General features: G+C 44.4%; 1 protein-coding gene across 2 annotated transcripts in view; it reads left to right on the plus strand.

Moving 5' to 3' along the window:
* The window catches only part of LOC137541326 (myosin light chain kinase, smooth muscle-like), a 288,664-nt gene that overhangs the window by 208,567 nt on the left and 53,239 nt on the right, over positions 1 to 26,858 (plus strand). For both annotated transcript variants that reach the window (XM_068262577.1, XM_068262576.1), the window contains exons 6-9: positions 4,120 to 4,155; positions 15,927 to 16,054; positions 17,284 to 17,437; positions 24,196 to 24,501. In XM_068262577.1, the coding sequence (XP_068118678.1) occupies positions 4,120 to 4,155; positions 15,927 to 16,054; positions 17,284 to 17,437; positions 24,196 to 24,501 (624 nt within the window). The remainder of the gene's footprint in view (positions 1 to 4,119; positions 4,156 to 15,926; positions 16,055 to 17,283; positions 17,438 to 24,195; positions 24,502 to 26,858) is intronic.

Below are 26,858 nucleotides of genomic sequence, written 5' to 3' on the forward strand. Positions count from 1 at the left end.
GACAGAGGTCAATCAGAGCCAATCACAGGGCAGTCAAGAGGCCAATCAGAGTGAAAACAGGCAATCGGATGTCGATCAACAGTGCACAGACGATAAGATGTCACTCAGACCTCAATCAATGTCACTCAGACCTCGATCAGAGCTAGTGACAGGCGGCCAGAAGTCACTGTTTACATTGCTTGGCATCTAACAGCTGCAGAGATCAATCACAGAGCAATCAGAGATGATCGAATGCAAATCAGAGTTGGTGACAGATGATCAAATGTCAATCCACAGTGCACAAACGCATAGATGTCACTCAGATGTCAATAAATGTCACTCAGACCTCAATCAGCACTGGTAACAGGTGACCAGATGTATATCAGACCTCAGTCAGATGCCTAAACAAGGGGGTAGGGGCCAGTGAGGGGTGATCTGCGCGGGGCAATGTTGTGCAGGGCTCACATGCGGGCTGCCGTCTTCTCTGGTGGTCGTTCCGGGAATGCTGTGACCACCGGAGGAGGCGGCACGTATAATACACGTTGTTTCCAAAACAACTTGTATTATACATTTTAATTGGTTCATTTAAACCATCGCCGCCCGCCGGCGCTGCTAATTGGCTGGTGGGCGAAAGACACAGGGGGGCAGAGGGAATCCCGATCCACTCCTCAGTGCTGCCTGGCACTAATTGGCCAGGCAGCGCGTGGGGTCTCGGGGGGACCCTGTTACGCGGCGGTGAGCGGCGTCAATCGGAGAAACACAATGCTAGCAAGGTGCTAGCTGCGTGTTTCAAAAAAATTATTCAAATCGGCCCACCAGGGCCCGAGCAATCCACCACGGCGTTATTGGACGAGCTGAGCTCGTCCGTAACGCCCAGGTGTTAAAAAAAAAAAAATGCTCTTCATGCTTGTACAGGGTTTGTGGCTAAACGTGTTACAGGCAGTGGATCAAGCAGGATAGCCAGGCAATGTGCATTGTTTAAAAGGAAATAAATAGGTCAGCCTGCACAAGTCTCTCACCACAGGTTTGAGATTGCCTGCCTTACAAGCCACACACCACCACAGTGAAGCCCCTGTTTTCAATGGGGAGACTGTCCTGGAACTAGCATGCACCTTGTGACTTGGACTGCTTCCACCACACTAGTGTTTGACATATACCATATATTTTATTTATTTATAGTATTTATAAAGCGCCAACATATTACGCAGCCATATAACAGTAACGTAACATAACTTTTACTAGACGTAAGACAGCCACGCAATGATTTGAGCGCACTTGGCCATGTGTGTTTTGTGAAGACAACATGTTTTATGACCGGTCCCACTCAATATTCTATTATACTGTGATTCTTTTCAAGTGCCTAAGGTCGCTATCACGCTGTTATCTTGTATTTGTGATGACCAATATAACTTTTATTTGTCTAGTGTACTTTGTTCCATTCTGGTTTCACCTCATTTCTAATAGCAGCACTTACAAGGACTGTGACCTGGTAAATGTGCATGTAGTTCCCTGGACTCTTTCATCCACTAGCCTGTCGGTATTACTGCTGCCTTCTGAAATGTGAGTTCTATAATGCTACATTGTTGTTTAGCAGGAGTGGACAGAACGTTATCACACTGACCCTTCCGATCACGTGACAGGATAGAGACTGCTAATACTGCTGTGGTGCGTATGTGTGGTGCATTATTTGGGGATGATTTTTGCTTTTTCAATAAAATAATTTGGAGTTTTTGGTACTTGGTGTGATTTGCCTTCTTAAAACAGAATACAATATAATTCTGTTAACCACTTCAGCCTAACTGGACGAGTATACACGTCCAGTGTAGTTGTGGCGACTGCACCACCTGTTTGTTACTAAATGAGGCATATGTGGTATAATTTTAACTGGAACGAGTTGTAGAATACGTTTTGGTTTAAAGCTTGGACCCATGCAACATAAGAAATAGGTAGGGACAAACTCGCTCGAACATAAAAATGTATTTTCAAAATAATGATCATACTTCAGAAAGTATTAGTAAAACTGCACAAGTCATATGTGGTAACATTGTAACCGTGATAAGTAGTATAATAGATTTGAAGGTGCTTTAGGTTTAAGGGCTATGTCTTCTGTATTATTTTAGTAACAAACTAACCAGCAAGCTCATGGTGACCCAGAACTCATTGGAGTGTGTAAGGGACTACAATGGTCCTAAAAGCCCCCTTACTAAGATGTTAAGAAAAAAAAAGTTTGCTTTCTTAAAACAGAAAGAATTTGTGATAATTCAGGACGAAGTGAGCTTGAGATGTCTCCCAGGCATCACTGCCGAACATATGCAAATTAACCATTTTACCTTTTAGAAGCTAATCACACCTCCAGAACCACTGGAATGCAATGATGTGTCAGCTTGTTAATTTGTACAGAGCCATAATCAACATGCATACAGACTGTTTTGGATTGTTTGATCCTCATCAGTGCATGGCATGGATTATTTGGCTCTATGCAGTAGGGCTTGTAACACCAAGAGGTACAGACTAACCAGCAAGCTCATGATGACCCAGAACTCATTGGAGTGTTTAAGGGACTACAATGGTCCAAAAAGCCCCCTTACTAAGATGTTAAGAAAAACAAAAGTTTGCTTTCTTAAAACAGAATGAGGATCAAACAATCCGAAACAGTCTGTATGCATGTTGGATTATTATGGCTCTGTACAAATTAACAAGCTGACACATCATTGCATTCCAGCGGATCTGGAGGTGTGTTTAGCTTCTAAGGGTACAATGGTTAACTTGCATATATTCAGCAGTGATGCACTGGGAGACATCTCAAGCTCACTCCAACCTGAATTATCGCAAATTCTTTCTGTTTTAAGAAAGCAAACTTTTGTTTTAGTAACAACACTTAATCAAAAGCAATAAAATTTTCATATATTCTATACCAAAATCAAGACTTGTAAAACGAAAACAAAGTGACAGAATATAAAAGAAAATAACCGTATTGTTAGCTTAGGAACTTCGCTTTTTAAATATGTATGCCATGAGGGTATATTACTGTTATTATTGCAAATAAGGTATTGTAATCATTGACCATGTACAAGGAGAAGCAAGAAGCACAAACCGAAAAAAGACACCTTCATTTCAAAATACAATATTGTCAACATACACTGTGCTAGGAACATAATCTAAATCCTGTAATAACCAGGATGGATAAGCAAATAAAATGTGTGGGTTTAACTTATAGTTAGCACTGTTTGTTGTAAAGCTATAATGGATGTAAATGGAGGAATAGTGTATTTTTTCCCCTTATTTCCCCTTTAAAATTCACAGAAGATAAGGTAATTACAAAACAAAAATATCACTCTCTAAAAGCCTAATTTGTCCTGAAAAAAACAATATAAAGATCATTTAGGTGTGATAAGTAGTAATAAAGTTATTGGTGAATGAATAGGAACAGTGCTGATATGTGAAAATTGCTCTTATGCTGAAGTGGTTAAACAATGTAATGTTAGTTGGAAGACCCTACTCCTGTAGTGCCTCCTGAGACGCTGGTCTGCACACAGGTCAGAACTGTTGTGGAGGCACAAAGGGGTCGTACACCATATTCAGCAGATGCCTTTAATCACCCGTCTTCTCCATAAATCACCATTAAAAACAGAGTTGAAAATCCTTCTGAAATATTTCAGAGATGTATGTCCAAAGCAAAGTATGGATGCCTGTGTAAGCAAGCACTTACATCTGTGATGGATTGTTGCAAAATACATTGACTTTCATATAGTCTGGTTTTTCATCGTATGTACGTGAGTATATTTTGGAAATGGGCCACAGGCAAAAAAAAAAAGTAAGGTTGGCCATGAAAATGAATTTTTCATAAATCGGTGTTCATACCAAGTCTAGTAAACTAGAGCACTGATTTAGACTGCCATGTTATGTTGTTTTATTGATATAGTATAAAAGTATATTGTGTGTGTGTGTGTGTGTGTGTGTGTGTGTGTGTGTGTGTGTGTGTGTGTGTGTGTGTGTGTAATAAATGCATTTTTACAAGAATGTAATTTTGAACTGACCTAATTATATTTGGATGTGCTATCCTAATATATTTTAATGTGCTGATACACATATGTTTTTACTGAAGAGAATGATTTGTAATTTAGTCTTTTTCTGTTCCAGAGTCCGTTTCACCAAAGAGGAAACCTCACAAATCAGGTAAGTTCCTGTTTTTATATTGGAATGTGGTTTACACTTAATAGAGTTCAGTACATGTGGAATCTATAAAGATTAGCTCTATCCCCAGCTGATAAGAAATATCTTGCATTCTGTTGGCAACCAGGATCTTTAACCTCCCTGGTGGTGCATTTCTGTCTGGAATTATGAGTCAAAAGCGGTACATTGTTTTTCAAGAATTTTAGGCCTCCAATTCTTACGTCATAACTCACCAAAATATGCTAGAATAAAAGCCTGGTAGACATTCTGCATATAAATAAAAGCCTAGAACACAATTTTTTTGAATTAATGAAATTTATGAATAAACTTAAAAAATTGTGAAACTGTACAAATAAGGTAGACCGAGTTGTCAAAATCCAGGTAGAGGTCGGTGCAGGCGGTGGGCAGAGAGTAGTCAAAATACAGGCCGAGGTCAGTGCAGGCAGCAGAACATATATAATATAATATAATAGATAGAGATATATATATATATATATCTCTATCTATCTATCTCACTCTTTAAAATTAGCCCCGCACCCGCTGACGTCACGCCGCACTGATTGGCTGCGGGGTCCCCAGAAGAATAGCGGGGACATGGGGATCCCTTCAGCCAAAAACAATAGCAGGTAGCCAGGGGAGAAGCCTGGGTATCGCTCTGCAGTGCTGATCGAGCACGAGACCCAGGAAGGCTGCGCACACAGCTTTTTTTCAGCCAGCCTGACCTGAGCACAGGCTTACCAGTACTAGCACACAACACAAAGCAGAGCCCTTGCTCAGGTCAGGATTACCACAGAGGGGGGGGGGGGGGGGGTTTAAAGTAAACACGATGGGGCAGCAGTAAAAAATTATACGTACCTAGGGCTTCCTCCAGGCTAAATGCTCCCTCGCCTTCCTTCTGCACTGACTGGATTCTCCACAATTTGCCCCAGAAAATCGACAGGGGAGTACTGAGCATGCGCGTGCGTAGCTTCATCACGCTTCCCATAGCGCTCTGTGTCTGCGGAGTATGGCGCGCACGGCCGGACTCTGCATGCTCTGACTGGAGGATTTTCTGGGGCAAGTTGTGGAGGATCCAGGCGACGCAGAAGGACAGCAAGGGAGAAATCAGCCTGGAAGGGGCTGGAGGAAGCCCCAGGTATGCATCATGCCCCATCTTGGGTACACAATAAATATATCCCCTAAAGCAAACCTGAATTAGGCTTGGCTCACACTTGCTGATTCACAGAACGCATAAACTGATGTGCAGACGGATCTTATGCTAAGTGTAGGATCTATTCACGCTTGTGTTTTTTTTCAACAGATCTGCTACATTAATTCAGGGGTATCTAAACTTTTTAAGTCAAGGGCCATATCTCCAATCTTGAGAGCGCTAGGGGGCCGAACTAATGAGTTTAAACACAAATTATGCTGGTTGCTGTTGGGTACGCTATCATTGGTGTACTGCTGCTGGCATAATGGTGGCTGCTAATCAATGGCTGCTACTGTTACAGTGGTGGCTGATAACCTGCAGACGAGCAAACGGGGATGTTGAGTGGCTATTCAAGGTGTTTCTTACATACCATATCACAGCTACAGCCTGCAGGTCACATGTTGTTAACTGTAGAGAGCTTTAGGGGCCACCGGAAAAGGCTTATTGGGCCGCATTTGGCCCCGGGCTGTATTTTGGACATGCCTTGCAATAATTGGAATGCAAATTCTTGACTTGGCCCATTTTTGTCTTTTGGGGTTTTGTTTTGTGCCTATACTCGGCACACGCTGCGGATGCTGACAAATACAATGAAAGCCTATGGAAACAGATGATGTTTGTTCTCGCTAGCCTTTTTGCTGTATACGTTTCTGATCTTTCTTCTGCTATTCTGTCACCTTTTGACTTCTTATATCACCTTTTTTGTTTCACCACTGCCAAGGACAAGCGCTATTATACTGATGAGAGCCCTAGCATAAACTACTGGGGCGCCTCCTTGGATTAATGTCAGTGGTATGGAGACCATGTCAGGCTTGCCTGGTCACCTGCTATGAGTCTCGGCCAGTGCACACCAAAAACCTCTAGCAGATCCGCAAAAACGCTAGAGGGTTTTGAAGCAGATTTCAGAGCGATTCTAGGCATGTTCAGAGAGGTTTTCTAAACATGCCTAGTGTTTTTTGGAGCGTTTTTGTGTAGCAGATTTCATATATTGTTACAGTAAAGCTGTTACTGAACAGCTACTATAACAAAAATTTCTGGAAAACCGCTCTGATCTAGCGTATTTCAGAGCAGTTTGAGCTTTTCCTATACTTTACATTGATGCAGAAACGCATCTGCAAACCGCAAAAATGCTGCAGGACCCACGTTTGCGGTTTGTTAAAAACCTCAAACCACTGGTGTGCAGCATCCCATTGAGATACATTAGCCAAGCATTTTCACAGGCGGCAGCGGTTTTGAAAACTCTACCAAAATCGCTTGGTGTGCGCCAGCCCTCAGGCTATATGTCCATATGACTGATCTATAGCCCCGCCCTAACTCCTTCCTAATACAAACTACGATACCCTGCAGGCAGATGTAGCATACAACCTGGTAGCATACAACCTGGCAGGCAGCAATCACCAAACACAGCAATGAGCAATGCAAACCCAGTATACTGAATAGTCACCTGAAGACTATTGGCTGAGCCAATCCAGAAGATAGTGGGTAATAGCTGAAGTATAATCACTAGACAGATGCGTGGTCTGCTCCACTGACTCAAGCCAGAGTCAGTCCAAGCAGCGTTCATGCAAATCCTTTAACAAGCCGAGGTCGGTAGCAGATAATCCAATAGAGAACCGTGGTCAGGTTCAAGCCGGGTCGGTAACGGTAAGGCAATCTGGAAGAGGCTTAGTCAGGAGACAGACAACAGTCGACAGCAAAACAAGCACTTGGTGTGAGCGCAATCTCAGCAACAAACCCAGCATAGGCTATCACGGGCGATGACAGAGGGCGCTCACCTTACATTTATACCAGGACTAACCATTCAGAAAGTAAATGAATCCAAAGTAACCAATCAACAGAGAGCGTGTCAGAGATGCTGACACGCAATGCACACATGTGGTTAATGTTTACATTGGCGGAGCACGTACTGAGAGCGCGTCCACCGCTTATCCAATAGGAAGCTAAGCGCCATGCGCTCCAGTGACGTCAGAGACAGGCCAAGACCCAGAGGCTTGCGCCTCAGCATGGGTCTCTGCGTTCCGCCGCCATGAGCGGCCACTGGATCTTACAGGCTAATGGAAATGCTTTTACAATTCAGCCATTTTGAAAATGTGGTGCGTGTGTGTCGTAATTGGGAGAATGGGGGTCACATGGACGATACAGAATTTTTACCCGCTCTAAGCAGCAAGCATCATTTCCTGGTGTAACTTCAAGTCAACTACATGGGTGGAAAAGGCCTGGCAGGTGATAGTTTTAATAGAATTAGGCAACTGTCATGATGCCTAATTTTAGAACTTGCCAGTGCTTATCTTTGGTGAGTTTATGAATTGCATAGAGCCCCTGGAGTTAGTGTGCATTTGAAAACATTCATGTGTTGTGACAAACCCCTGGCAATCCCTTCTTACCATGCCACAGTTGCCATACAGGTCTCCTCCACTAGAGGCTTCTGGAGGCGAATCCACCGTGATCATAGTAAACGTTTAAGATTCATTGGTGTGCCTAAACATGACACAATCTTGATATGTACATACAATTTCACACTGAAAACCAAGGTCATTTTGCTGCCACTACTCACTAGATTGATGAGATAGACTTTGGAGCTAGCTATTCCTAAAAGGGAAAGAAGAATGTTATTTGCAACCTAGCTAATGAATTGACAATTCAGCAAAATATGACGCAGTAGTGTGTCTAATTTTGAGGACAGAGTTCTAGCATAGATCAGAATAATCAGGTAATATTTTGACAACAGAGGTTAAACAATGGAGCCAGGAAGAAGTGTGTCCCTGGGTTTTACACCCTTCTCCAGCTGGGAGTGGCTATGACATGCAAAAGTCCAGCCTTGTGTGATTGGAAAAGGTGATAGTTCCCAGACATTTTTGTCAGGATTTATGCTTTGACAGTATCTCAATGCCTGTAGGTTGTACCAAGAAATGGATTGCATAGTTGCTTTTAGTAATTTATTACAAATTCACCCATATGAAATAGGATTATGAAACAAAGTATGTCTGAGAGTTTTTCTTTCTCGGGTTGTGGGTGTCCGATTTTGCCTGGGAATTTCCCAGACTGGGGCGTTAGTCAGACCCTAATAACTTCTGTAAAAATCTAGTGTTTTTCTAAAGGCTAGAAAACCTATGAAATATTGAAAATATTAATTTTGGGTTACTACAGGAAGATTACCTGACATGCTAGTGAATAGTAGATTTAGAAGCTCTACTGGTAGAGCTTCTAGAGGTGTTGGCAGACCTGGTGTTTTGGAGCTTGTCAGCCTAAAAAAATATACCTTAATGAGTTTTTAACAACTTAAATTTATGGCGTTTGTCAGCAGGGTGCTTATTAGGTCTGAGCTAATTACTGTGTCAGGCCTGAAAGTTAATTAACTCTTTCTGCTGGGTTCTGTTGTGACACTGAAACTGAAATGTGTGCCAGCAGAATTAATTTTGCCGGTGCTTCTGCTGATAAAATGACACGGTGACTGATATACAGTGGCTTGCAAAATTATTCGGCCCCCTTGAAGTTTTCCACATTTTGTCACATTACTGCCACAAACCTGAATCCATTTTATTGGAATTCCACGTGAAAGACCAATACAAAGTAATGTACATGTGAGAAGTGGAACGAAAATCGTACATGATTCCAAACATTTTTCACAAAACTGCAAAGTGATGTGTGCGTAATTATTCAGCCCCCTGAGTCAATACTTTGTAGAACCAACTTTTGCTGCAATTACAGCTTCCAGTCTTTTAGGGTATGTCTCTACCAGCTTTGCACATCTAGAGCCTGAAATCCTTGCCTATTCTTCTTTGCAAAACAGCTCCAGCTCAGTCAGATAGATGGGCAGCATTTGTGAACAGCAGTTTTCAGATCTTGCCATGGATTTTCAATTGGATTTAGATCTGGACTTTGACTGGGCCATTCTAACACATGGATATGTTTAGTTTTAAACCATTCCATTATTGCCCTGGCTTTATGTTTAGGGTCATTGTCCTGCTGGAAGGTGAACCTCCGCCTCAGTCTCAAGTCTTTTACAGACTCCAAGAGGTTTTCTTCCAAGATTGCCGTGTATTTTGCTCCATCCATCTTCCCATCAACTCTGACCAGCTTCCCTGTCCCTGCTGAAGAGAAGCACCCCCAAAGCATGATACTGCCACCGCCATATTTGACAGTGGGGATGGTGTGTTCAGAGTGATGTGCAGTGTTAGTTTTCCGCCACACATAGCGTTTTGCATTTTGGCCAAAAAGTTCCATTATGGTCTCATCTGACCAGAGCACCTTCTTCCACATGTATGCTGTGTCCCCACATGGCTTGTGGCAAACCGGAAACGGGACTTCTTATGCGTTTCTGTTAACAATGGCTTTCTTCTTGCCACTCTTCCATAAAGGCCAACTTTGTGCAGTGCCTGACTAATGGTTGTCCTATGGACATTCCCCCACCTGAGCTGTAGAACTCTGCAGCTCGTCCTGAGTCACTATGGGCCTCTTGCTTGCATTTCTGATCAGCGCTCTCCTTGTTCGGCCTGTGAGTTTAGGTGGACGGCCTTGTCTTGTTAGGTTTAGAGTTGTGCCATACTCCTTCCATTTCTGAATGATCGCTTGAACAGTGCTCCGTGGGATGTTTTCAACGCTTTGGAAATCTTTTTGTACCCTAAGCCTGCTTTAAATTTCTCAATAACTTTATCCCTGACTTGTCTGGTGTGTTCTTTGGACTTTATGCTGTTGTTGCTCCCAATATTCTCTTAGACAACCCCTGAGGCCGTCACAGAGCAGCTGTATTTGTACTGACATTAAATTACACAGATGCACTCTATTTAGTCATTAGCACTCATCAGGCAATGTGTATGGGCAACTGACTGCACTCAGACCAAAGGGGGCTGAATAATTATGCACACCCCACTTGCAGTTATTGATTTGTAAAAAATGTATGGAATCATGCATGATTTCATTCCACTTCTCACGTGTACACCACTTTGTATTGGTCTTTCATGCGCCATTCCAATAAAATTGATTCAGGTTTGTGGCAGTAATGTGACAAAATGTGGAAAACTTCAAGGGGGCAAAATACTTTTTCAAGTCACTGTATATAAAGACTTATTCGATTTTGAAATATGGTGAATGTGTCGCACGTGTATGCCTCTTGACTCCAGGTGGTGCATATCACATTTACTTGGGGCATTTCAGGGCATTAGGTTTGATGGTGTTCAAGTGGGTTCTGGTATGTTACTATTAATGAGAATTTCACACAAAAGCATATTGCAGGGATGTCAAACCGGTCCTACGAGGGCCGAGGTCCTCATACATTTTTGACACAGCTCAAATTAATTGATGGGTCTGAAACAGGAAAGGGTTGGTCCATCAGGTAGAACAATTCCTTTTTCTCAGTCCATCCTAAACACTGGCATGGATCTGGCCCTTCAGGCCTGGAGTTCGACACCTGTGGCATATTTGGTACATTTTATGCTGGGTTGCATCTGTGTAAAGGTGCCCATACACTCGTCAGATTGGCAGCAGATAGATAAGAAATGCATCTGATGATCTATCTGATGCGTTTTTAGAACATTTTTTACCAGGATAGAATTCCAATAGTTTTCAGTTTGAAATCTATTGAAATTCGATCTGATGGCATTTTTTTTTGCCATCAGATTTCCATTAAGGCCAATGCAAACTGATAAGCAATCTCATCAGATCGACCTAAATTTTTCACCCTGCAAGTTCGATGGAAATCGGTCGAAATCGGCCGTCGATCGGTCGATTGGCCAACCGATTTGCGATCGATCGGGATCGAACGGTCGGCCAGAAAATCGGCTGAGTGTATGGGCTGCTTTAGAGTAGACCTTGCCGATGAGATCTTACTGCAAGATTTTATCATCTCATTAGGTAACGAACCCATCCAGCCACCGAGTGTTCCTGCCATTTATGGACTAGCACAGTTTTCTGTCTGGCTTAGAACAGCCCAGGCTGTCACAGGAACTCTGTAGATGCAACATGAATAATTTGACAAAACTATTGTAAATTGCAAGCATGAGGGGTTGTGGGGGGGCATTTGTCACTCAGGCTTTTCCTGTGCTCATTACCCTGTGGTAATACTAATTTGCTGCCACTAAAATGTAAGGTTTTGGTGTAATCAGGGACTGCTTCACTGTTGATGTACTAAATACTGGCAGTGTTTTGTTTTTCCGTTTATACACCGTATGACGAATTTGTCCAAAATGGTGGCTTCACTTGTTAGCAATTCTTTATCAAAACTTTTTTTTTTTTTTTTTCACATTTTTTATTGAAAAGGTTTTGACAATAGAAAATGATCAGTATATATGTTACGGCCAAAACCAGAAATCGGCCAATTCTAGAATTGGCCGGCCGTTTCTAGAACTGACCGATTTGACGTCGGCCAAAGTCCAAAATGCTGGGAATTTCTGACATTGGCCGGCCAATTCTAGACACGGCCAAAGTCAGTCGGCCAAAGTCCAAAACGCACAAATTCCAGAACATCCCGGGTCCTGTCCAGCACCATGAATGGCACTTCCACTCTGCTCTGAAAGATACAGCATACTAAGAAAAGCATTTAATTACAGCTGATACAAATCCTGCAATAAATCTGCGGTGTGTCTACATCCTGCTTTCTTGGGAGAAGACATTGTTAACATCCTGTGCTTTTAAATTACCTGCTCTGCTGTGGAAGTCAGGTGACACAGGGGAGAGATCAAATTACAGTGGTGATTAGTCACAGATGAGGTGGAATGAATGGCTGTGGGTGCTTTGCTGGGGGGCTGTGCATGGCTGGGGGTGCTTTGCTGGGGGGCTGTGCATGGCTGGGGGTGCTTTGCTGGGGGGCTGTGCATGGCTGGGGGTGCTCTGCTGGGGGCTGTGGGTGCTCTGCTGGGGGCTGTGCAGGGCTGTGGGTGCTCTGCTGGGGGCTGTGCATAGCTGGGGGGGTCTTTGCTGGGGGGCTGTGCGTGCTCTGCTGGGGGGCTGTGTATGGCTGTGGGTGTTCTGCGCTGCGCATGGCTGGGGGGGGGGTTTGCTGGGGGGCTGTGCATGGCTGTGGTGGGTGCTTTGCTGGGGGGCTGTGCATGGCTGTGGGTGCTCTGCTAGGGGGCTGTGCATGGCTGTGGGTGTTCTGCGCATGGCTGGGGGGGGGGGTCTTTGCTAGGGGGCTGTGCATGGCTGTGGGTGTTCTGTGCATGGCTGGGGGGGGGGGGCTGTGCATGGCTGTGGTGGGTGCTTTGCTGGGGGGCTGTGCATGGCTGGGGGGGGGGGGGGTCTTTGCTGGGCTGGTCGTGGCTGGAAATGCTTTGCATGGTCGGGGGGGGGGGGCGGCTTTGCATAGCTGGGGGTGCTTTGCTGGGCTGGGGGTGCTTTGCTGGGCTGGGGGAGCTTTACTGGGCTGGGGGAGCTTTACTGGGCTGGGGGGAGCTTTACTGGGCTGGGGGGAGCTTTACTGGGCTGGGGGAGCTTTGCTGGAGGCGCCGCCAGGAAGCCCCGCTCACCTCATCCCCTGCTGCCGCTAAGTACTCAGACCTCCGATCAGGGCGACTACCAGGCGGAGAAAGGCAGAGCAGCGCGCATGCTACCCGCCCGGACCCATACACTTCCAATGCAGAAGAAGTGTTTAATGACGTCACTTCTGCATTGAAGTGTTCGGGTCCAGCGGGTCTCGCGTGAGCTGGCAGCTGCTATGCCTCTCTCTGCCTCCCTGCTACGGTCGCCCTGATCAGAGGTCTGAATACGTTAGCGGCAGCCGCAGCAGGGGATGAGGTGAGCCGGGCTTCTTGGCGGCGGTGAGCGGGACTTCGGGACTTGGCCGGCCACGTGAAGTCACAACGCGTTCTGGCCGGCCAAAGTCCGAAACTGAAGCCCGTTTCACACATTGGCCGCATGAGCCGGCCACTTCGCATACTGACCGGCCAGAACCCGAAGTGGCCAGACTTCGGGTTCTGGCCGTAACATATACAATGAATGTAACATAAGTGCACTCATACAATGATACATTGAAATTGATACAGTAACTAGGATGTCTAATATCTGGGGGCATCCAAACCGATGCGATTATCTTGAACCATCAGTCTCTTTTTTTTCACAATTCAAGTTTATTATGAAAAGTCAAGAGAAAGGAAAAACATGCAAGGAAATAAGCCATACAAGGCTAAAAGCAATGTACACGAGTCAAAAAGTCACAGGTACAAATGCAGTATAGCATTGTACAGAATGCAGTCATTACAAACAGCTAGCAGTACGAACCATCAGTCTTACGGCCCAGAGGACTAAGCGAACAATCTGGATCATGGAGATAAAAGGCACAAGTCCTGCGACCCTGAGAGAGGAGGGTATGTTAATAGCACCAGCCTCCTAGTGGACAAAACCTTTTTTTTTTTTTTTTTTTTTTTTATGAAACTTAAAGCAGACCTCCAGAGTAAAGGAAAAAAAATCCTGCAGCCTGCAAGTAAAAAAAAAAAAAAAAAAAAGTTATATTTACCTCAGAAGCCGTGTACTGCAGAGCCTTCCCGTATCACCCGACTTTCGACACCTGGCCTCTCCTCCCCTTCCCCAGAGAGAAAGGAGAGGTGGGACCATGCGCTGGAAGTCAGGTGATGTGGCGTCTTCGAGACAGCTTCGTGGGACAAGGCTTCTCAGGTAAGTATAACTTTTTACAACTTACTTGCAGGATGGTCATCTTTACTCTGGAGTTCCTCTTTAAGACCTGACGAGGAGTCTGGCCAATCAAAATTGGATGTGTTAATCAGGCTTCAGACTCCTCATCAGGTCTTAAAGAGGAACTCCAGAGTAAAGCCGACCATCCTGCAAGTAAGTTGTAAAAAGTTATACTTACCTGAGAAGCCTTGTCCCACGAAGCTGTCCTAAAGACACCAAATCACCTGACTTCCGGCGCATGGTCCCGCCTCCCCCTTTCTCTGGAGAAGGGGAGGAGAGGCCAGGTGTCGGAAGTCAGGTGATGCGAGACGGCTCCGCGGTACAAGGCTTCTCAGGTTAGTATAACTTTTTTTTTTCTTACTTGCAGGATGGTTGTCTTTACTCTGGAGGTCCTCTTTAAGACCTGATGAGGAGTCTGAAGCCTGGTAAACCCATCCAGTTTTGATTGGCCAATCATTGGCAGATTGTTTCACCTCCATGTAGTATGACTGCTTACTTGCACAATCTGTTCATAGTTTTTAAACTCTGTACTCACACGTACTACATGAAGGTGGTAAAGTTGACCAGTCATTGGCCAGTCAACATTGGATGTGTGTACCAGGCTTTAATCCAGACTATTATGGGGGTATTTACGGATTATGAATGGTATTTTGAGCCTGGCAGTGGCCCTAATAATTGCTTTTTTGTGGTGAGCTTGGATTGGGTGGTGTTACCATAGAAGTAACTCGTTCTTTGGGCTAGATACCGGTAATGTGGGTTCCACAGTGTTGCTATTGGGACTGCATTTGGCATGCATGGCCTATGTTACTGCGTTAACTTGTTGATTTAGTATCACAGGCTGCAGAATGTTAGCTTTCAGTTAACACATCAGTCTTGTGAGATTTTGCAGATTGCTGTGTAGTCGGAGGAAGACCGCTGTGGAATTCACATCACCATGTCTGGGCTGTCTTTTTAGGTTAGAGTCAAACATGGGCTTAGTGGGAAAACTTTTTTTCCCTCCTTCACCTTAATAAGAGGAGTTAGGGCTGGTTCACATGGATGCTTGACGTCCAGGACTTGTCGTTAAACGATCCCATTTGTATAAGGTTTTTACGGGCGTTTGCATGAACCCGGTATTCCGATCCCAATTTTCCCAATCCATTTCAGGCGATCCTGGACGCTACATGCAGCATCCAGGGCCGATCACCGCCACCTGTTCGTGTCCCCCTGCGAGGACGAAAAACGCAGATTGTGACGGGAAGCCGCTGAAAGCCAGGCAGAAGCCCGTGTGATCCAGCCCCTAGTCACATGATTAACAGTGCATGGTAGTCCAACCACAAGAGAGAGGGAGGGGGTGCTGTGGGAGCCACACCTTTTTACTCTTCCCCTTTCTGATATGGGGGCTGCTGCTACTCAACAGATAATTTTTGTGGCCATACTTGTTGTTGGTGGTAGGTAATCATGGTGGCTGCACCATGGGGGAAGGGAATGTGAACATTGAGTGGGGGACCCTCACAAAGATTTGCTGGGGACCCCATGATTTGTGGTTGCACCCCATCCTACCCATTCTTTTTATACTTACTGCTCCAAACCTACTTGTCAAGGACTGCAGTAGTGAGCGAGAAGTTTGACTATTAGCTACTGCACAGGCTCGTCATTAGTGTTCTATTGCTAACACAGAGTCCTAGGTGGGAGTGCGTGTTTTGCTGCTCGGTCAGTTGGGCGCAGGGTGAGCCGAATGATTGCTCACCCTTCTGCAGCTGAAATCACAGGCAACGTTAAAGATGAGTTCCCCTCCAAGTCGTAGCAGCTCGGAGGGAGACGTAATTAGCGGTCTGGCTAATCACTGGCCTTCAGCTCAGTCCTGAAAATGCACTTCTTTTCCTAGAGTCCTAAGCCCAGCTGTTCTAAAATCGCTAGTAGAAAACAAGGCTGTATATACCTACTGTTACATAAAATAATGCAACGTATTTTTGTATATTTTCAGGGGATAGTTTGAAGATCCTAGGAGGAGTATCCCATCTGGAAGTGAAAAAAGGGGGTAATGCGGAGCTGCGTTGTGTAATCCGGGGAACACCCCCACTGGCTGCGTCATGGGTACGCAACAAGAAACCGGTAAGTAAGGCGGCTGCTTTATTGGTGTTCCTGGACTGAAAGCATCAGGGTGACTGATCAGAGCCAGGGCTCCAAACCGGGAAAAGTGAAAAATACATTACTCCCAGCGATCGCTTTATTTTTATTCTTTTACAACTTTTTTTTTTATTATTCTTATAGGCATAGTCAGTCTTCGGTAACCAAATCCCTTTGCTCTTTTTGTTCTTAGTATCCCTCTTTCAGCACTGATGTACAAATGTATGTAAATATATGTACTTTTATACTGAAAATGTGTCAAAGCTAATTTTAAACTTTATCCCTATCCTTTCAATGTATGTATTTTTCATTTTCAAATGTTAATATGAAGGAAAAAGTAGTGGTGATAGAAAGGGCCAGTGTGGTTTGAATTGTAAAACTACGCCTTTTTTAAATAGTCATGCATGGCTCATGTTATTTGGCTCTATTTGTACTTTGCTTTACAATCAACCAAATACTACAGCTTTAAAGTTGTAGGTATGTCCTGTCAATAAAGTGGTGTCAACTCTTAAAGGACAACTGAAGTGAGAGTGATATGGTGGCTCCCATATTTATTTCCTTTTAAACAATACCAGTTGCCTGGCAGTCCTGGTGATCTATTTGGCTGCAGGAGTGTTGGGATAACACCAGGAATAAGCATGCAGCTAATCTTGTCAGATTTGACAATAATGTCAGACACCTGATCTGCTGCATGCTCAGGGGAGAGGTAGGACAAGGTCAATAGTTCATGTGTTTTCACTCTGGGACACTTATTAGGCTGCCACTGATTAGAGACAGTAAAAAATTCAACCTGCTTTGTAAATTTATCTCATCAGTATATTTTTACCTCGGGTTCACTTTAATCAGGAAAAACTTGCTTTGAGTGATTATATTTCTTGTAAATGTGCTAAAGGGTTTTTTTAATTAATCAGGAGAAAAAAAGTAATTTATGAGAAGTTTTGTGCATTGACTCCAATGTGTGTGAATGAAATATGTATACATAACCACACATCAGACACGTGATGGCTCAGTATGTTATATTTGACGGTAGAAAAATGTGAAGTGCTACAAGGGAAATGGACATGTTAATCTGTCTTCCTGCCTCACTTGTGCACACACAAGTCATTTGGCAACAGTTACAGTAGATTAGACAGTTTGTTTCAAGCTTATGTGCATAATTATTGCAAAGTCTGACTTTATGCTTTTCTGTACATGTGCCGCTTGGTGCTTTGCAGGTTGTGGATGGGCCCCGAATATCTACATATACAACAGACACTGAAAGCTGCCTGCGCATTTGCCAAGTGTGTGAGAGTGACAGGGGAAATTACACCCTCTGCGTGCAGGATCAGACCAGTAGCATACAGCACCATATCGCACTAGCTGTTGTTGGTAAGCCTTACCGTCTGCTCTTCTCTGTCTGACTCTCTGTTAGTAGCCTTGATCAGTTTGCCATCCCACCTGGTAATTTTTATTTTCCAGTTGTCGGAGATGTCTCTGTATCTGCAGCAAATTATTATTTACCGCTCTATGTTGCCGTTGCTCTACCTGTAACTACATTTTAGAAAAAAAAACTGTTAAAGGGGCACTATGGCGAAAAATTGTAAAATTTAAAATATGGCCATGTATAAATAAGTATGTTTTTTCCAGAGTAAAATGAGCCATAAATTACTTTTACTCCTATGTTGCTGTGACTTACAGTAGGTAGTTGAAAGCTGACAGAAGTGACAGGTTTTGGACTAGTCCATCTCTTCATGGGGGCTTCTCAGGGATTTTTTTTTTTTAAAAGCACTCAGTGAATGGCAGTTGCTCTGTCCAACTGCCAAAAAACTGTGTAGCGAGCAGGGAAGCTGGCCAGCATCATGGTTTTAAAACCTTTTTAGGGAATATCTTTATAAAGAATAAAAGCCTTGCTGAGAATCCCCTATGAAGAGATGGACTAGTCCAAAACCTGTCACTTCTGTCAGATTTCTACTGCCTACTGTAAGTGACAGCAAAAGTAATTTATGGCTCAATTTACTCTGGGAAAAACATACTTCTGATTTGTCTGTTTGCATATATTTAAAATTTTTCGCCATAGTGCCCCTTTAAGCAGATATGGTGGGAGATGGCCTGGTGTTCCTTTTTGAAATGTGCATAGTAATAATATACAGTTGGACACCTTTTCAGCTGTATGAAAAGCTGCAGCCCACATCAAGACTATCTCTGTACCTGCAGTCCTGCCTTACAATGAGAACATCCACAAGTGGACATGTACAGCAGCAGGTGAGCAATGGAAGCCGGGAGAGGGAGCTGTAAGGCCGCCTCCAGGAAAGTCTGCTGCGACCTCTGCTTATTTGGTACAGCACATCCCCAATTGTGGATCATCTCTTTGTACAGCAGAGGCAGGACTGTGGGCACAGAGATGGTCTTCTCCTGGCCCTGCAGGTTCTCGTGACTGCAGATGTGATGTTTTGGTTAAAGTTTAGAAACCACTAGCCATGGCTCTCTTATCCACATATGGTGGTCTTGCCACAAATTATCTCACTTCTGGAATAAAATTATCCAACTGATTTCCAGTTGGACCAATTACAAAGGTCCCCCGGTCAATTTTCTTAGGCCACAAACCAGTGGCGCTCAGACATCCTGAGCACAGGTTAATGCAGCATGTTTTGAATGATGCCAAGAAGCATATTGTTGCTAACTGGCAAACTAGGATCCGGTCAGTCACCAATGTTATAGAAAGGGTGGACTCGGCAATAGTGTCGTGAAATATTTATGAAAAACTAGCAGAGAAGACAGAAATATTCCTAAAAACCTGGTCATCCTAGATAGAACATAAAAGGTGCTCACCCTTGAACCTCCTGGCCTAGATTGCTGGGCTGTAGGATGCATTTTAGGATTAGAGATCTGAGAGCCCACCATATGCACAGTGCTTTTCCCTTGCAATATTTCCTTGACCAAGATGCTATTGCCTTGCATGCGCTCAACAATGACCAGTGGATGTTGACGATTTCTTTTTTTTTTTTTTTTCTTTTTTTCTTTGTTTTCAAAGATTTTCTTATTTAATTGTAGGGTTTTGGTTTTTTTTTGGGGGGGGGGGGGTTTAAAAAGAAAAAACAAAAAATCAGCAAGGCAAAAATACAGTAGTATAGGGCATAAACATGAGGAATGGGCCCATGAACACCATGGGCACACGATGGATCAGAAAGGTCCGATATCAAATTGTATAAAGTTATGAGAAGTTTTAAAGGCAATAACAAAATACAAAATTATAACATTTAAAACTTGAACAGAAACTAATGTAATGAGGGGTAGCCAATAGAAGATCGAGTGTACCCCAGAGGATAATGACCAGCTATCTGGAGCATTTATTAAGGGGGGAAGAGGAACCAACCCGAAAAAAGGAGGGCTGGGGAGCGAGAAGGCTATGGAGGACTGCTCAAAACAAGGCGAGCTAGACCTCTTCAGGAAAATGAAAACAGAAATGTCAAAGAAAGAGGAAGAAAAAGAGCTTAGAAAGAGAGAAGAGGGTTAGAGGTGGAAAGTTAGGGGGGGTCGGGTCTTTTTCTATATATTTTTTTTTTTTTTAACTCTGTGTTTTGTATTATGACCCAATATGTTTTGACATGCTAGAGATGGTGATAAACTGTCTCACTTCTGTGCCTTATCACTCTTTGCCAGTGTTGTGCATTTGGTTATGCTTTGTTTCTCAATAAAGAGAAGTTTAAAACTAAAGTTTAGAAACCGATATTTACACACTTGGTGGGGATTGAGCTTCATGTTGAGTATAGTGTTGTGAGAGTACTGTATCTAAACTGTGTATAATGTTGTGAAAGTACCAGTAGTATAGCGTTGGAGCTCTGGGCCCCAGTGCAAGTTTTTTTTTTTTTACATTGAGCCCTATCAAGTGCTTGATCCATCAAAAGTTTTATATGGAGCACCAAAACCTGTACAGTGTCCGTGTCAGAGAGGTGTAGGCAAGGCCGGATTACCACTTTTTGTGCCCCTATGCCCAGTATGTTGTGGCTCTACTTTCTTGTGCCACAGCAGCCCTCCCATTCCATGTGGAGCCCCCTCTTGCATGTGTATTGTCCATGTACAGTAGCCCCTTTGTTTAATGAAGCTCCCTAGAGAACCACTTTCCCTTTTTTGTGGGTTGCTCCTCATTTTCAGCCTCCTCTTTCATATATAGCAGCCCCTCTTTCATTTTCAGATGCCCCTTTGTGTTGCAGCGGCACAAGGCCTTTGCCTTTGTGGGCTTTCCAGAATTCAGGCCCTGGGTGTAGGCTGAGGAGGAGAACAGTCTATTAAGGGTACATCTAATCAAAGCTCATATAGAGGTGATCATTACCAGCTTAGCACCCTGGTGGAGTCACTACCTCTGCATCCCCTATTGCAATACCGCTGGAAAGTTCTGTATATAATCTCTGCACTTTGGACAGTTGTGTTGTGAGTCTGCATCTATCTGGGTCTAACAATGTCACGGTGACCAATCTTGTCTCTTACCAAAAACCAGGGGCGTTGCTTGGATCCTAAGAGATCAGGGGCACTTTGGGGCACTCCAGACGAAAAATGGGCACGGCCTTGCACTAGCATGTGGGTGTGGTCATGGGTGGGGCCAAATTTACATAAACGGAACAGCGGTCTAAGTGGACTTGGCCAGCAAAATGTTGGACACATCCTCTGTAACTGGTGATTCTCCACCTAGCATCTGAGAATCGGACGCTAGGAGCTTCACCATCTGATGCTAGGAGCTTCACCATCTGATGCATTTTTAGACAATAGGGGAGAAGCCTGGGAGAGAATATGTCTGCAGAATCTGGAGACCAAGCGACCGGAGGTGATACTGCCACCCACTGCCTGGGGGACATCCGGGGCACCCCAGAATACATCTGTGTGCCACTGAACTTTGGGGCTTACAACGCCCCTGCCAAAAACTGCTCCTGCTCTATTGATCCTAATCTGGCCTCACCTCCACTGACACTATCCCACACCTCCACTCTGGTCCGCTCTTGCTGTACATAAACTAGCATGCTGATAACAACCTGTCCTTATTTGTTTGCGTTTGGTGTGCTGTAATTTTACATTAAGTAGAACAAACCGTACCTTTGTAGAGCAGTGTGTCATTTTGCTCACAGTGGGGGTTTTATACACAGTCCTAACATAACAGGTAATTACAAATCACAGCAGCCTGTCCTGAATGACAGCATTGTATTCATCAGCCATTATCTCTTGGGAATCCGTGATGTGATGTTAGTATGACTCTGCAGACTTGATCATAAATCAACAACTCCTCCGTGCTGCAAGTTGTTGAAGCATGTTTGTGATTTATTTCTTCTTTAGCATTTGTTTGGAATGTGGTTGCATTGGATCTTTTCATTATCAAACATGGGACTTGTTACATAGTTACATAGTTATTTAGCTTGAAAAAAAGACATACGTCCATCGAGTTCAACCAGAGAACAAAGTAAAACACCAGCCTTCCTGCTTGTATAAAAGCATAACTCATTAGTGAATGGATATGGCTTTTCTGCTTAAAATTTCTGCTCCACAAGTCCCTGATTTGAAATGCCAAAGCTTCCTCTTATATCTCAAGTAATCATTTGTGAGTTTGGCTGGGCCTACATAGTGATAAGATTGTACAGTCTGCACTAGGGATAAGTGTGGGGTCCTCCCAATATATTTTAACCAGCTGTCCCCCATGTAGGCTTGTATTCCCCAGGGTATTCAGAGCCTTCACAGTGCGGTCCAGTCCAGCATAATGGACTAGGCTCCTCCTTGCCTAATATTGGGAGTACGTAAGGCCAACTACTGCCACACTAGTGCTCTAGCATATCGGAGCAGGTGTAGCTCCTTAGTCATAGTTTTTGGATGTACACTTTGTCCATTTATACAAATAAAGATCGGATGTTTTAAGGAATCGTCTGGTGGAGCGGAGTTCCTTTCCCAAAATTGTGTGTTGCCTGGCTCCTGTGTCTTCTGCTCCCAGCAAGTAGGGGTGGTTTGTAGCAGACTTTTCCCAGACACATTTGAAAATACTTCCTCAGGAATTTACAGATGTAACGTGCCAGGAATACTCTGTAGCTTACTTGTACAGCTTGGCGCGGATTTATTATAAGACATTGTAAGCACGTGCCTACAGGCGCCTGATGATGGAAAGGCGGCTCACTCCCCTCCCCTAGGGCCTCCCTCCCTCCTTCCCTATGCAGAGTCCTGTTGAGAGTATAAATGAGTAATTATTAATAACCCGGCTCTCGGCATTCCACTGATGAGATCTCCCTTCAGTCAGGGGCACCTCTAGCTACTTAGTATTAGGTAGCCAGAATTAGGGACACCCGTAGCTACCTATGATGGGCAGGGGAAGTAAGGAAGAAGTGACAGTTGGGCCAGCCAGAATACTTGCGGTGGCGGTGGTTTGTAGGTTCACTGTGAGTGAAGTCTAAGTTGCAAGAATATCTGTGCCTATAGGCTCCTGTGAAGTAAATCTGGGCCTGTTGTACAGTCTGCACTAGGAATGAGTGAAGGTAAAAAGTGTTGGGTTCCCCCATTCTCTTTTAACCAGCTGCCCCATGTAGACTTGTATTCCCCAGAGTATTCAGAGCCTTCACAGTGCGGTCCAGTCCAACATAATGGAGTAGGCTCCTCCTTACCTAATATTGGAGGTAAGTAAGGCCAACTACTGGCACACTAGTGATCTAGCATATCAGAGCAGGTGTAGCTCCTTAAGGTGCATCCACACAGTACATCTGGTGTTCAGAAACAGCCTTATCAGTCTGCCGACAGCGCGTACACGCGCACTACTGTCGGCTGAATGTCTGACCAGCGGGAGGGTCTGACGGTTGCCGGATGTAGTGCGTGTGTACGCACCTTTAGTCATAGCTTTTGGATGTACACTTTGTCCATTTATACAAATAAAGATCAGATGTTTTAAAGCAGTAGGATTAGCCATACTATGCCACGGAAAAAAACACATACAGTATATAAGTAGATAAATACTTGATCTACTTACATAACACATGTATTGTACTGTCCATGTTTTGATTTCAGTGAATGTTATATAGTAAATAAAGAGAATTCTGTTCCTGGTGGGGGCCATGTCTTTTGCCCACAGTTTAGGCTAAATCCTGATGTCATTTCTGCCCTTTACTGTTTTTTTTTTTTTTCTCCTCCAATCGCTGGGCCACCTCAGCCTTTCTTGTAAACACAAGTGAGCAGGGGCTCGTGCTTCAGATAAGCAGCTAGGCAGGGAAATAAATGGAAGAGGAGGAATATATTCTAGATAAAAAGAACCCACAGCTACAACGGTTTGGCACTGACTACTAAAGGGCCATTGCTCCTAAAATATGTGATAACTCCAAATCATAACGGCAGAAACAATTTTGAATGCAGGATTAGCATCTTTATCACTTAATACACTCAGACCAGTTGCTGTTGAAATTTGATTTTTATGGTGACAATACCTCTTTAAAGGGGGACTTCAGCCTAAACAAACATACTGTCATTAAGTTACATTAGTTATGTTAATTAAAATCAATAGATAATCTCTTACCCATCCTGGCTTAAAAGAACAGGCAAATGTTTGTGATTTCATGGGGGCAGCCATATTTTTGGTTGAAAGGAGGTGGCAGTGCTCCCTGAGACACAGTTCCAACTGCCCTGTGTCCCGATCAGCCCTCCCAGCTGCCCGCGTTAGGCTTCTCATCTCAAATGCAAAAGAAAAAAAAATTGCACCAAAACAGCAGAACGAGAACAACATTATCAGAAATCCCATCATGCTTTGCACAGCATCAGGGGAAAAATGCCCGGGCAGTCTGATGCTGTGAAACTGGTAAAGAAACGCCAAGCCTTCTCAGTGCTGCTGAGTAGATTTTTAGTCTGTGGGTTCACTTTAAGGAATCAGTGTCTGGTGGAGTTTATTTCCCAAAATTGCATGTTGCCTGGCTCCTGTGTCTTCTTCTTGCTCCCAAGTAGGGGTGGTTTTTCTCACACACTTGAGAATGTACAGATTTAACATGACAAGAATGCTCTCTAGCTTACTTCGTATTGATTGTGCTTGGCTGGCTAGAGATAGGAGTTGAGTTTTCTCAGTCTCGACTTATTTCCTAATGATTTCACATGTTTGTTCATACTGTGTAGAATGTAATATGGATTATGCTGTCTCTGTGCAGACCACCCATCTCCTCCAGCGGGAAAACCCCTCATCTCTGCCCTTCAACCCTCATCCCTCACCCTCTCCTGGTCAGGGCCCTGTTATGACGGCGGCAGTGCCATTCTGAGCTATTGGATTGAAGTGAAGCGCATTGGACAGGACAGTTGGAAGCTGCTAACAGACACTTGTGTCAATACCTCATACCATGTAACTGCAGGACTGGTGCCTGGGGAGAAGTATCAGTTCCGTGTCCTTGCCTGTAACGCCTACGGAGTAAGTGATCCTGGAGAAGACTCTGACATTATTACCATGTCTTCCGCTACAGGTGAGCAAACACACTTTATAAAGCACAATGGTTGCAAGAATAACCTACATTTTTCTAAGTCACACCAAATAACCACCTGATCAATAATGTATCACTAGTGACTTTGCTCCCTTGAAAATATCTGAGGATCCACTGATCCTCTATTGCAGGGGTGAGGAACCTTTTTGGTTGAGAGCCATGGACACATTTTAAAATGTATTTCCGTGAGAGCCATACAATTATGTTTCAAACTGGCACAGTGCACTTGTGCAGCAGAGGGCTCCCTTCCCTGTTGCCATGGTTATGTGTATACAGTAGTGTTGGGCGAACAGTGTTCGCCACTGTTCGGGTTCTGCAGAACATCACCCTGTTCGGGTGATGTTCGGGTTCGGCCGAACACCTGATGGTGTTCGGCCAAACTGTTCGGCCATATGGCCGAACTAAGAGCGCATGGCCGAACGTTACCCGAACGTTCGGCTAGCGCTGTGATTGGCCGAACGGGTCACGTGTAGTGTTGGGCGAACATCTAGATGTTCGGGTTTGGGCCGAACATGGCCGAACTCCGAACATAATGGAAGTCAATGGGGACCCGAACTTTCGTGCTTTGTAAAGCCTCCTTACATGCTACATACCCCAAATTTACAGGGTATGTGCACCTTGGGAGTGGGTACAAGAGGAAAAAATTTTTTTGCAAAAAGAGATTATAGTTTTTGAGAAAATCGATTTTAAAGTTTCAAAGGGAAAACTGTCTTTTAAATGCGGGAAATGTCTGTTTTCTTTGCACAGGTAACATGCTTTTTGTCGGCATGCAGTCATAAATGTAATACATATAAGAGGTTCCAGGAAAAGGGACCGGTAACGCTAACCCAGCAGCAGCACACATGATGGAACAAGAGGAGGGTGGCGCAGGAGGAGAAGGCCACGCTTTGAGACACAACAACCCAGGCCTTGCATGAGGACAAGAAGCGTGCGGATAGCAATTTGCATTTTGTCGCCATGCAGTCATAAATGTAATACAGATGAGAGGTTCAATAAACAGGGACCGGAAACGCTAACCCATCACAGATGTTCATTGTTCATGTTACTTGGTTGGGGTCCGGGAGTGTTGCGTAGTCGTTTCCAATCCAGGATTGATTCATTTTAATTTGAGTCAGACGGTCTGCATTTTCTGTGGAGAGGCGGATACGCCGCCGATCTGTGACGATGCCTCCGGCAGCACTGAAACAGCGTTCCGACATAACGCTGGCTGCCGGGCAAGCCAGCACCTCTATTGCGTACATTGCCAGTTTGTGCCAGGTGTCTAGCTTCGATACCCAATAGTTGAAGGGTGCAGATGGATTGTTCAACACAGCTACGCCATCTGACATGTAGTCCTTGACCATCTTCTCCAGGCGATCGGTGTTGGAGGTGGATCTGCACGCTTGCTGTTCTGTGTGCTGCTGCATGGGTGTCAGAAAATTTTCCCACTCCAAGGACACTGCCGATACCATTCCCTTTTGGGCACTAGCTGCGGCTTGTGTTGTTTGCTGCCCTCCTGGTCGTCCTGGGTTTGCGGAAGTCAGTCTGTCGGCGTACAACTGGCTAGAGGAGGGGGAGGATGTCAATCTCCTCTCTAAAGTCTCCACAAGGGCCTGCTGGTATTCTTCCATTTTGACCTGTCTGGCTCTTTCTTCAAGCAGTTTTGGAACATTGTGTTTGTACCGTGGATCCAGAAGGGTATAAACCCAGTAATTGGTGTTGTCCAGAATGCGCACAATGCGTGGGTCGCGTTCAATGCAGTCCTAGGCCGAAGAGGTCATAGCCTAGGGTCACAAAACCTGTTTATTGGGCAATTTCAATGGTGGCGAGTCTGACGTACATAAATCGCAGCAATGGCCGTTAGCAACGTCTGAATCTCACAAAATGTCTCATGCAGGTAGAAGACATATTGTTAGACTTGGGCTCCAAAGATGGGTTCCCTACATCTCTGCAAACCAGAGTTACAGGGCTCCAAATTTGGTAAAATCCCCCATAGGCTTTCATTGGGCCTCCTATTTACAGTTCCAAAATCTCACATCTTTTCAAAGGGCAATTACTCAGCAGTGGCAAATTTTCTAGCATTGTAGGGACCCTTAGGGGGAACATGACTGGTGAGTTTCGGGCCCCTAGGCCGAAGAGGTCATAGCCTAGGGTCACAAAAACCTGTTTATTGGGGCTATTTCAATGGTAGTGATGGTGACGTACATAAATCGCAGCAATGGCCGTTAGCAAAGTCTGAATCTCACGAAATGTCTCATGCAGGTAGAAGACATATTGTTAGACTTGGATTCCAAAGATGGGGTCCCTACATCTCTGCAAACCAGAGTTACAGGGGTCCAAAATTGGTAAAAACCCCCATA

This window comes from Hyperolius riggenbachi, chromosome 12, assembly GCF_040937935.1.
Source record: "Hyperolius riggenbachi isolate aHypRig1 chromosome 12, aHypRig1.pri, whole genome shotgun sequence".
In the NCBI taxonomy this organism is placed as follows: Eukaryota; Metazoa; Chordata; class Amphibia; order Anura; family Hyperoliidae; genus Hyperolius; species Hyperolius riggenbachi.